Genomic DNA, 12,653 nt, shown 5'->3' with positions numbered 1-12,653 from the left:
CGCAGGTGGTCATCTTGCCGTAAGATAAAATTTATATAGACAAATAGTTAAAACATTAGCTATGGAATTAAATTGGGGAAGAAAAACATTACTTACTGGATTTATTCGTGTCGCATTTACAGGTAAATCGCAATTTGCAGTAGGTTTTCTTGTGATCGAGAAGGTCGTGGAGGTCGGAAAACATCTCCCTGCAGTTTCCACATATTAGTATGTCCTGATTACCTGAAAAAGAAACATACATAAAGTAACATGTTTAGTCGGTTAGTTTTTACCGTCTTTTATACTTATTTGGCCTCTTCAGTATTGTTTTAAGGAAATTGTTTACAGTTATTCCAACAGGTTTTCAGGCATAAAAGTGCGACAGTTATAACAACTTGAATGTGATTGCAGAAGGAATCTCTGCTCCTGTCTTTTGCGGCATAATACTTTAGCCGTTCTCTAATTTAAAAGCTGAGCTGTTCTTAGGGCAGGAGATTCTCTGACGCCGGCGTCGCTATATAACATCGGGCGTCGCTGTTAACGGGCGTAATAAGCACTCTATATTAATCTCAATTGGATTAATATTTAAAATGGTGGTGTAATGTGACGTCACAAGCGAGTTGGTGGCGTTACAATGCACAAACCCTGTAGTAATTGTATTATTCTGTTAATAGCCTCAAGTATTAACACTGACAAACGTCCTGGTTTATTGTTGTAAACATCTTTTACCCGTAATAGTTTTGACTCGAGAAAATGTTCGCTTTTATGGGCTCTCTGCTCTTGCGTTATGGTATTTGGAATACAGTAACTATTTTATTTCGAATGAATTCTTACAATGTAAGCAATCTTCAGAAGGGAGTTTAACGTTGCACTACTATTAAATACTACAACATTGTCATTGGTGAATTAAATTGAAATTGGACCGTTAAGTTTAATCCAACAATGAATTGAGTTATTACTGGGCACAAGTATTTCATTGGTTAAGATTTTGTTGAACTTATTATAATTTATATATCTGACGCGATCGATGCATGTCGTAAAATCTAACTCGTTCATCAAAAGCAGGAGCAAGCCTTTAACCTAATTTTTACAGCGAACTTATAATCAAAAGTAACATCTTCTGGCTTTTCCCTCTTTTGCCACTTTTCAATTAAATTTTCAGTTAGGGCTAATTAAGTTTCAAACATTTAACGGTATATTTTGTCTATTTAAATATGTTCTTCATGTGGGCATAATATGTTTTAAAACTTTTATTTTATTTCAATTTTTTGCACATAAATCTACTCGTTAAGCACATTTTATTAGGTGGAATTAATATGTTCAACAAGTAACAAGATTAATGAAATGCGGCAGAATTAGGATCTTGCTGTGTTTTACAGTACCTGTTGGTAAAGAAGATAAATATATGGTTTTCCACTAACAAAATTGTGCTGGTTTAAGTTCACGGAATTTGCCCTATATAAAATCTATATTTGACACAGTTCTTCGACGATTCGTTATTTCTGCTAAATAAAACTTACTATATACTTTTAGTTGATCGAGTGGAGGAATCGATGTTGTTTTCTGCGATTGATTGTTTTTGCCATTTCTTGCAGTTGTCATCAGCCTCTGCCTCTTGATTGGAGGGACCAATCGTGTTGGGGCAACTGGGAATGCCGTTGAAGCGTAATAACTGCAAATAAAAAAAAATGTCATAAATAAAGCGGAAAACTGATAAATGATATAAAACAAACAGGAATTTATATTTAATGTTTGTTGTCTTATTTGTATAAAAGCGAAGATGGAATAAAAATTATATTTTAGTACTTTCTAACACTTTGATAAGTCAAATAATTGTTTCTGTTTTTCTTAAAACCGGCGTTAAAAGCTTGAAATCCTTGATGTGTCGATGTTATGCTGCGAACAAGCAATTTAGGTTCCAAAACTTCGTTCAAGCAATTCCGCCGTAATCCTCTCAGAGGAAATGATTCCCTAAGATGTGCACTTTGAATCTCATTCCACTTGTTTATAAACTATGCTAAATACTGTGTGCTATATTCAAAGAATTATGTGTCGGAGCAAGTCAGTGTGAAATTACTTGCAATCAATCTAGATTTTCTAATTACTGCATAATACAACTTTGTAATTCATAAAGAACCATGTACCTGTTGGAAACGGAGCCACTGGCTCGGATAAATGAGACCACTTCAAAACTTTCGAGATTGCAATGCGGCATAATGTCTACATACTGGGCTATGACCTGGTTAATTAATTATGTTAAGTTATATATTTTTTATATTTATTTTGAGGCATCTTTACTTTTAATTAATTAAATTGTGTGATTTATTACTAGTTTAATATAAAAGTGTTGAGGTCACATACAGTTGGGACAAAAGATGTCACGAACTGTTTGTGTCATTTAGTATGGGGGCGGTCATGTGCAAAATACTCTAATCTAATACAAATCCAAAATCAATATGCCGTTTGTGCAACGGACAAGCCGTTTATCTGAGACTAGCCATTAATGACGTAGCACAAATCTTACGAGCTAGTTTTATCATCGTGTCAACACCAGTTGCCACTAACAATACACACTGAATTCTAACACTCGACGTTCTTTTGCACCGTTCCCGTCTTTGCATTATGGCAAACTGCTCTTCCATCTGATTACGTTCACTGAGCCGTTTAACACCATTTCGGGGCTATCATTATATTTAAATTAACGAAAATTGCGAGGAAGCATAATGGTAAAATTAAGATGGGATTAAGATCAACCGAAAGATAACCAAAACACACGTATTGTGATTAGGTTTTTATTGTTTTATTGCTAATTGTTAAAACTATTGTCTACTAATTGAATTAAAATATTACAAAATTTGTTTCTTTTATTTTATCCACCTTACTTTTGATAAATCTTTTTGGCACTTTTACCAATATATTTTTCTGTGCTGTAATATTTAAATTTGTACAAGAAAATTTAAGCAACCAATTAGATCAATCTTACGAAAATTATTTCTGTTTTCATTCTATTTACTTAAAGTTTATTTTAAGTAACTTTCCATCTTCTTTTGAAAACATTTGGTTTGGAAAGACCTTTCATACTCCTATTGGAAGTTGATCGTTCACACAAACTTTCTCACGACATGAATATGGTAAACGACTCATTTAACTTTTATTGCATCTGTAAATTTGAAATGAATATATTTAAAAGTTTCTAAAATAGTAGTCCCAACTCAAGAAATCGAATACAATTATTCTTGAATATTTTACACGAGCTGTTTGATACTAATAATATTGTAATTTATTCAACGATTGATAAAACTTTTGATAACGAGTTCTTAATGTGTTTGTAGTTTTTAACGGTTTCGTTGGAATTGATATATTAGTGCAGTTTTTATTATACTGTAACCTGTTATTAATTTTTAAAATTCAATATGGCAACATTTTAAGCAATGACTCGTAAACTATTTAAAATATTACAAAAATTAATTAAAACATATACATTTTTATTAATAATTTACAGACAGAGTTCAAAATAAATTGACCTGTAAATTATTATACAAAACAAATTCATTATTGTTAAAAATAAATTAAATATTGATTGTCAACAAATTGATTATGAATGGTGTGTAGTAAATTTATTCATTATGTGCTTTAGTTTTCTGCATCAATAAATATATACGGTTATTTTATAAAATCAGTCAATATAACCCAGAAAAATTAGAAAAATTCTAATTAAAATCTGTTAAATTTATTTAAAATGACAAAAGTTGGTATTAATCACATTTTAATATTGAAATATTAATTATACTGTAATCTAGTTAGAAGAGAAATTAGTAATACCGCAAAGGACTTACGCAGGATGTAAAAAAATGTAATTAATGTAGAATTCTGCATGACATCAATTTTTACTTAGGACACCTTCCTTTCAGTTATAATAAATATAAGGATATTTATTAAACAAAAATTAAAAATCAATTATAAACAAAATTCCTTAATTTACTTTTCATTTTTAAATGTATGAATTAATTAAAAAAATTACTCATACTGTTTTTAAATGTTCCAATTTATATTTTAATAATACTTACCTACATATTATCGATTTTTTAATATACAAGAAACTATATCATTATTCCATAAATTACAGTTTTACTAACATACTTAAATTAGTTAAGGAAAATTAACTGTAAATTAGAGTAATTTAAATAGAATTAATTGTTGGCAATAAATTTTTAATAAGATTATAAAACTATATTATTAATTATTTTATTATACTACGTTTTTATGTATTTTGGTAAATTTTTATTTTTAAAAATATGTTTTTGGACAATGTTAATCTGATAAAAATCCAATATTTCAACACCTGAAAATGAAAGTGAACGTAGATCATTGCAGAGGTGTATTGAATTTTTCAGAAAATAGCTGTTAAATTCCTGCCATACATCTCGGAAGAGGAGCGACCAACCTCCATAGAAGTACTGGCATTGTTGCGATCCCCGTCTCTGTCTGATTCGTGACCGCGTTGCCTGATGAGAAAAAGACGCAGACCTTAGACATTTTCGGGGAGGGATGAAAATATCTTGCGGTCGACAAGTTAACAAAGAGAGGCCGCGAAAAGCCGAGAAAATGACATTCCACTGTCTGTTCTCGGTCCGTTTCCACTTAACACAGTAGTGGATTAATAAATTTACGAGGTCCATAATAAATAGGAAAAGTTTTAATTCCTATTTTATTCGTTAATAGTGCTTAGCACTGTCATGACAGCACGTACAGTTTTATGTTATGCTATCGTTATTGAACGAGTTTTAATGGCCGGTGTTTTAACTGCAAGGGGCAAGTAATTCTCGTAGGTTTTCCCACTATCTCTTTCGTGGGTGAATCATTTGGGGAAGGTAAATTTTATGGAATGGTAATAGTTGTCACACCAAACTACACATTTACCGGTTTGCTACAAATAACCAAGCTGCTTACGTTATTTAAATTAATTATTAAACAAGGATAAGTAAGAACTCCATTGGTAAACAAAAAATAATTATTTTTTGTTAAAAAACTAATTTATAAGAATAAAAAAAATAATTTTAATTAACGTTTTAAATGTGCTAATTCCTTTTAGAAGCATGTGAAATATAACTTCTCACTGAAAACTACGACTTTTGGCAAAAGGAATTAAAAGGTACATTAAGTTATATTATTTTCAGTCATAAAAGAGCTGTTAGTAATGTATTCATCCCTATCTTCCTAACTAAAATACATAATGGAAAAATCCTTGTTATAAATGGTCCATTAAAATTTGAAGCTGTAAACAGATACAGTGTTACATTAACTGTTCCAAGCTATTAGGCGCGAATAATTACAAAAGTAATCTTGTATAGCAGTAAAATCAAGTGAAATTGAGCGCAAAAGAATTATCTTGTGAGTAATTTCTTCCTTTTGAAACACACATACTTACATTTAGAAAAATTTATTGTTATGAAAGCACCGGCGTATTCGTGCCACGTCTAAACAAATGTGTGAAGATATTTTATATGAATCTATTATGTTATGTATAATATATTCATCATATATTTGATATAATTTTGACTAGAATAAAAATTGTATAGTTGGATGCAATTTTGTATGGTTCCATAATATGTAAATTAATGTAAATCCCCAAAATTAAATAATATGTTAATTTGCACATAGGATAATATTAATTACATTTACATATGTGTCTCTATATATATACAGAGTGTTTTCAAGAGATCTGTCACAAATTCTAGAGCGAAAGAATTACGAAGATACAGGATATCAAAGGTAATAATTTATTTTTAATATTTTTTGGAAATATCCTAAAATCAATAGTTTACTTCACATACTTAAACATGGCGGCGTATTCAAGATTCAATTAGATTTTTAAAATGGTTACTTTGAACACTTTCTCAATTTGTTTTTAACATGTATTGTATGTGTTGCCATACACCAAACTTGTTAACATATTAGAATTTTTCACTTTAAACTTTAACGTTTCTATGAATAAAAAATGAAGAAAATTGAAAATTAATTATTAATTTTGACGCACTGTATCTCCGTAATTGTCAACTTTTGCACTAAGGTAAGGCAAATCGCACTATTTTCACCCCGTAAATTGATGTACAGACATTTCGGGGACACCTTGTACATAAATACATAAAGAAAAAATATTTTCCATGAATAATTTTCATTTTTTTTTAAATCGTCAAAACATATTTTATTGTTTTCACCCATCAAATGGCTTATGTGCGGGCTAAAGTTATTGGGATGAGAACACCAGATTTTGTGTCCGAAAGATAATAATCTTATCATACATGTTATTTTATGGTGTGATAAATATTAAAATTATCCTTTTTTCTTTTATGTGTTCGCATTCCCATTTATGATCCTTTAATATCCTAAATATAAAATATAATATAAAGGAATTTATTTGCTTTTATAGCACAAATAACGAATATTCTTGATTTATGTTATCTCCTGCGTCTATAAAATTGACATAACACAATTTTTATTGTGAGACATTTTGTTTGAAATATGAACCAACCACTGTTCTCAAATAGTATTATTTTGTATCCCTGGTGACTATATTTACTAGCAAAGTGACAACCAATTCTCTCATATGTGACAACAATATGAATCTGAAACGAGCCGCTGAAAACGATACGTACGCCTCTGATCGATCCGTTGCGAATATTGTTTTTTTTTTGCTTTGCACCCAAGATAAAAAAAGTTCAGGGGAATTCCAAGTCCCTGGGTATGGATGACAAGCAAAAGAAACCAATAAAACTGCTATTACAAGCGTCGCTGACACCATCGAATATCTCGCCGCTGCTAATGTCTGTTTGGAATCTGATCGTGTTGTTCAAATGCAGGTTTTATTTTAAATTACTCACCCATCGGATGACCGCATTCTTCTTTATCATCTTTCACAATATACACAAAGTGCCTATGTTCAAATTACAATGTAATAAACGTGCCCTTTATTAATACTTGTTCCTACAAATAATTAAGATTCGTTTCAATAAATTAAGGAAGCAGTGAATGTGTACACTGGTATTCAAATTATTGCAGTCTGATTTACGTATAAAAATCAGCGCCATATACAGCTGAAGCCAATTGCATACCACAGATTGCCCATCTTTACACACAAACAATTAAATCCCTTTCCACAGTTATGAGCGTAGTTCTCAAGACGGCGCATTCCGGACTTCATTGTATCCGGATTTCGGCGTGTAACGGCCACAATTATTACGAGACGGCGGAGCTCTATGAATGAGGGTCATTACATAGTCCAGTAGATCAGAATTCCTCCTTTTCTTTGCATAACGTGAATTCCTTTACATCCGTACAATGTACATTATTCTTGTCGTGCACTCCTAATAACCTATTAGGGTAGTAATTTTTGTTTCTGTCAGCCACATTACGGTACGTCGTGTCGGTGCATTTTATCAGGGGGCAAGCGGAAAGATTAATAATCACCAATACACGAGAACGCAAGGGACGTTATGAATACATTATGTGGCCGCAGTAATGCAAAGCTGGAACATGAGTTAATTCTTTTGTACAATAAAACGACGACTTTAAGTTTATTTGTGAGTAAATTTGACTACATATAAAAATGTAAATCCCAGTAAATTTAAGCAGTTTGAAACAACGGAGTGTTTCCATACAATTATTGAAATTTATTAAATGTAAATCAGTCAATTCTTATAAGTAATTGATGTCCCCTTGAAACTACCGCCTTTAATTTCGTAGAGAACTTACCATACACGATGAGATATTCAATTAGTGTTCGATGTTTTACGAGATCCAAAAATGTAATCCCTTTAAATAACTTTATCTCGACCAAGTTTCATTATTAATCACATAATACCAATTCAGCAGTTTAATTCTAAAATTTGCAGTCGGGTTATGTGCTGGCACCGCCAATGCAAACTAATTAAATTTCCTATTATAAATATTTGATTAAAGTTCATATGAAGTGTACTTTATCAGTTATGGAGAAAATGAAAAACTAACAATACGCAGACTAATGTGCCAATTGGTGTATATGCAAATAGTACATTACTCTCAATTTATTACGAAACCAATAAGTTGATACAAACTGCCCAATTAATATTTTGGTTTTAATACATATGTTATAGGTTAGCAAATGTTTGAATTATCAATTTTAATACCAGTCCAAAATTGTCAAATATATATCGTCACCATTCGTTTGTACACATGTATATTTCAATAATATAATAATATAATACCAATATAATAATATAATACCAATATAATAATATAACATGTGGTATTATATTATTATTATTATTATTAATATTGGTAAAAAGTAGAGCAACTTTAAAAATATAATATATAAAGAGTGTTTGGAAGTTATTCATAATAATAATAATAAGAAGAATTTTACAATGTATTATAGTATAATTAATTAAAATACTAATTACAAATTATTTGTAGTAATGAAAATTTAAATAGCATAAGTTGGTCTACTTTTTGCCAACCTAAAATAATTAATAATCTGTAAAATTAAACTTTTTTTTATTATTTAACTATATAATTGTTAAACTTATAAAGAGAAGTTAATTTTTAATATAATTTTTTTAAACATAATAACTAAGACAATAATTATTTGAAATTAAAAAAAGTTACTTTACTTTCTGTATATATATGGAATAATTTTTTAAACATTCAGAATAAATGGGGTTTATTTGAAGTAAACCAAAGAACTGTTTATGAAACTTGCGTGACGTTTGTATACTTTACAATACTAAGGGTTTTTGTATACTTCTGGCCGTGACTGTTGATTGAAAACTATTAAGATTTTTGTAGTGTCCACATAATTTATTATTTTATTTATTATTTACATATGTTTTAGAATATGCAATTAATCTTCCGCCATTAATTATAATAATAATAGCAATTGTTAAAGCAGATAGAAATTCAGCTGATGTATTCGATTCTTAAAAAGTCATGATGATCAAATTGTTGATGCTCCTTGGTTTTATTACAATAAAGATACTTAATTTAATGTTTATGGCTAGTTTTTAATCTCAATTTTAAAATAAATAATATAACTGAGCTTTATCGCAGCATTTTTTGTATATCTTCACTATAAATATATACAGAAATTAATTATACCTCCAAAATATGGTTGGTTTAGAACAATACTATATATTGTAAGCTTGAGTTAATGGAGAAACAGGTTTTTTAAAGTTTTTCCAATATTCTTATTTGGGATTAACTTATTTTCATACTAAAAACTTGATAAATATAACGTAACAAATATAATTATTGTTGATAAATAGGCTTATACCATTTGGCAATATTGGCATGTGTACTGCAATATTGTAAAATCATTTAATTTTAAATTTTGAGAATTTCAGTAAGAAATTAAAGAAGATCTTTGAGACATCTTATTTATAATTCACCTTGCAGATATTTACTACATCAACAAAATATGATTGTTCCACAACTATGTTGTATATTATATTTAGAAATATATCCTTGTGATAATATATGAAGAATTTTAAAAGAGGTTTAAAAATACATATGTTATTAACTTTTATTTAAGATTAAAAATAAGTAATAAATATGTTTTGTCTTGATAAGTTGCCTCATGGATTTAGCAACGTTGGCATGTGTATTGCAATATTGTTAAATCATCTTAAAATTTGAGAGTATGAAGTAACAATCGGCTGTTGTTTGATAAAATTTATCATCCGTATCTACAAACCGCCATGCAATTTCCACTTGCCATTACGGGGATCAAATCATGTGGATTTAGTTGTCCGTGAACGAATTTATATTTATATTTGGATTTGCAAACTGTAATGTAGATCTACAGGAATTGTAGCAATAACTTCGCATACATACTGATAGGGCCCGAATTACACATGAGATATTTACAAACAAGCGGCAAACTCGCTGAATTTTTTACTATAATAACGAAGTCGACGCATTATTATTAAGCCTTCCCAACGTATCTGCAGGTTTAACATGTTTGTCAAAATTTTTCCTATACGGAACGGAGATAAATATGTTGCAAAATATTAATATTTTGAAACTAATAATAGTTAGTATCGAGTCTATAATCGCTAGACATCGCATATTAATAATGGAATTGGGGTCATGTACCGTTATCATATTCAAATGACTGACCTTTTGGAGACGATTTTATCTCGTTCTCCAGTCACATACAATTCATTAAATTGGTTTTAAACAGTCGATTACAGCTGTTTGACTAAACAATAATAAATACACAGAAGCACTATGTCTGCAGTAAGAAGGATTATTTCTACTAATAAGGCACCTGTTCCCATTGCTCCATACAAGTAAGTTTTACATTTTTGCATGAGAATATTATTAATTTAACATATATTAAAAAGTCTGATCAATGGTTTTTTTAAAAAATTTAAAAATTGTCCAGATGTTCTCAAATGTTAATATTAATATTTGTAAAATTTCACGACTTCATTAAAAATTATAAGGGCCATAATTTAATAATGTTCATCTTTGATAAGATTTTTTAAAATATGATAAACTAAAATATTTCCATAAGAAATAAAAAACTTTTGGACCTCTCCAGTAATTACAAAGAATATTGTTCAATATATCGTGAATATCTAGCATCAAATAAAAAAACAATAGTCAAAAGAGAATTGACAAGGTTGTCACATTAAACATCTATTACTTGTCATTACAATCAGTCAAATTTGTCTATCCAGATGAGAGTGGTGTCGAATACTGCAAAAACAATGGCTTCCGTTAAGAAATTGATTAAAACAGCACACGCGCCAGTCCCAATTGCTCCTTATAAGTAACAAATCATTTTCCCTAAATAATATTTTTCTAAACAAACATTTTCAGTCAAGCCGTAGTGTTAGACAATACGGTATACGTTTCCGGATGCCTCGGAGTCGACAAGGATACAAATAAGTTGGTCGAGGGATCCGTGGCTGATGAAGCTAGACAAGCTCTGAGAAATCTGGGACATGTTTTAGAGGCTGCCGAGTCAAAATATGAAAATGTGATAAAATCGACAGTTTTCCTGAACGACATCCAAGATTTTCAACAAATAAATGAAGTTTATAAAGAATGTAAGTATTTGAAAAATTATTATGGTAAGACATTTAATGTGGAAACTGTTTAAATGACGCAGTGAGTTTAATTATTTTTATTCTTTCAATTTACTTCGTTTATTTAAAATCCTACACGAGCACTTAGTGTGATTGATTTTTGTTTTTAGTTTTTAAGAAGGATTTCCCTGCAAGGTCTGCTTTTCAAGTGGGAAAGTTGCCAATGAACGCAAGAGTAGAGATTGAAGTTGTTGCTGCTGTAGGGAATGTAAAGGTCATATGTTGCTAATTAAACAGTATTCGTGTTAGTCTTATACTTTATTATACCAATAAATCAAATATACACTTTAAATGATAGCGTTTAATTTATTTGTCGATGTGTTAGCCCCATTATTTTTTCGTTGAGGATTGAGTCAATAGAATAACAAGGGAGAACAAGGAATGTAAATAATGAGTAAGAGCTTCTCATACTTTTCTTGGGTGTAATATGGAAATGTTTGATCAAATTAGTTCTTAACAACTATGGTACTAACCATATCCTGGAAGACCTCTTACATATTCATCAGTGTTATCTGTCGACAAGCTGTGGTCTGCTCGAAACGATAAAGGAATATTTACTCTACTTACAGTCTGTAATTAAGCTCACCTATATTTGCAAGCACGATTAGATCTGGGTCGCTCTGATAGCCATTTGCATGGAGTTGTGTTTGTGTTGAGTTAATCATGTCACATTTTAGCTCCACACTCTTCTACATGATACCCCGTTACGCCAGAAATTTTGACTTTGTTTATTATTCTAATTAGGATTCTTACGGTGTACTTTTTCGCTGGCGAAAATTTTGGTTTTAATTATATTTACTTTGCGAATGCTTACCACGTGATTTATCCAATCTGATTGTCTGTGTTTGTTTGGGCTGATGAACTTTGTTCTGTTTTAAAGTTTATTAGTCAGGTTTTGGCTGCTCGCGAACTAGTTTGTTCTTCATATCTTAGTGTTTTAATTTTAAGAAAGTTTTCCCATATAATATATTAAAACTTTACTGCATTGAGGACTTGGGACCACAACTTCCTGATTGTTTAAAGTCTTGCATATACAATATGTGTATGTTCAAACTTGGTCTATAAACTTACATAAACAATTATTTACAGAGAAAAATTGTCGTTAAAATTTTGAACGAGGAAATGTTTATTAACTTTAAAACAGGTATTACGGAAAATATTATACCTTTAATTTTTAACTACGATCTTAATAAGTTATTACTAACCGTAAATTGTCTGAATAAATGTCGGAATAAACATGAAAGACATACCATGCCAATGATTTAAAATGCACATTTTGTTAATGGGTTTGCTTTTAGTTTGTTTTCATTTTTCGTGACTATCTCCATTTAAAATTGTTGGAATTATAGTTCACCTTCATGCCGAATATTAATTATACAATAATCTTGTTATTGTTATTTATTGAGTCGTTTAATAAATCAGTTTTGTGAACCTTTGTTTTATAAACAACTTTAACTACCTTCAGTTTTGGCATAAACGTGATTCCAATGTGACAATTATGCATTCAGCAATCTAATTTCGATACGTATTACATTAAAACCACAT

General features: G+C 30.0%; 3 protein-coding genes across 7 annotated transcripts in view; 2 read left to right on the top strand and 1 right to left on the bottom strand.

The window, feature by feature from the left end:
- LOC109597540 (heterogeneous nuclear ribonucleoprotein C) overlaps window positions 1–12,653 on the bottom strand; it is a 190,813-nt gene that overhangs the window by 13,281 nt on the left and 164,879 nt on the right. For all 4 annotated transcript variants that reach the window (XM_049963507.1, XM_049963510.1, XM_049963508.1 and 1 more), the window contains 2 exons: window positions 1,500–1,651; window positions 97–222 (listed from right to left, as the gene is read on the bottom strand). In XM_049963507.1, coding sequence (XP_049819464.1) covers window positions 97–222; window positions 1,500–1,651 — 278 coding nt within the window. The remainder of the gene's footprint in view (window positions 1–96; window positions 223–1,499; window positions 1,652–12,653) is intronic.
- Window positions 1–12,653, top strand: part of LOC109597537 (putative protein tag-52) — a 96,426-nt gene that overhangs the window by 44,084 nt on the left and 39,689 nt on the right. The window lies entirely within an intron of this gene.
- On the top strand, window positions 10,163–11,400 carry LOC109597561 (rutC family protein UK114). 2 transcript variants are annotated; one of them, XM_049963521.1, is made up of 3 exons: window positions 10,163–10,304; window positions 10,840–11,069; window positions 11,219–11,400. In XM_049963521.1, the coding sequence occupies exons 1-3, from the start codon at window positions 10,243–10,245 to the stop codon at window positions 11,335–11,337; spliced, it is 411 nt and encodes a 136-aa protein (XP_049819478.1). In that variant the 5' UTR covers window positions 10,163–10,242; the 3' UTR covers window positions 11,338–11,400. The 2 variants fall into 2 exon arrangements, with proteins under 2 accessions (XP_049819478.1, XP_049819477.1); XM_049963520.1 differs by lacking the exon at window positions 10,163–10,304 and adding an exon at window positions 10,638–10,789.

This window comes from Aethina tumida, chromosome 2 (genome assembly GCF_024364675.1).
Source record: "Aethina tumida isolate Nest 87 chromosome 2, icAetTumi1.1, whole genome shotgun sequence".
Classification (NCBI taxonomy): Eukaryota; Metazoa; Arthropoda; class Insecta; order Coleoptera; family Nitidulidae; genus Aethina; species Aethina tumida.
Note: the sequence above shows the minus strand (reverse complement) of the source record. Positions and strands in the feature narration are given on the sequence as shown.

Bases quoted from the DNA above. Each gene is read 5' to 3' on its own strand.
- LOC109597561 (XM_049963520.1), top strand. From the start codon at position 10,698: ATGAGAGTGGTGTCGAATACTGCAAAAACAATGGCTTCCGTTAAGAAA. The intron at 10,790-10,839 runs GTAACAAATCAT...AAACATTTTCAG, and splicing joins GTCCCAATTGCTCCTTATAA to TCAAGCCGTAGTGTTAGACA. The intron at 11,070-11,218 runs GTAAGTATTTGA...TTTTGTTTTTAG, and splicing joins AAATGAAGTTTATAAAGAAT to TTTTTAAGAAGGATTTCCCT.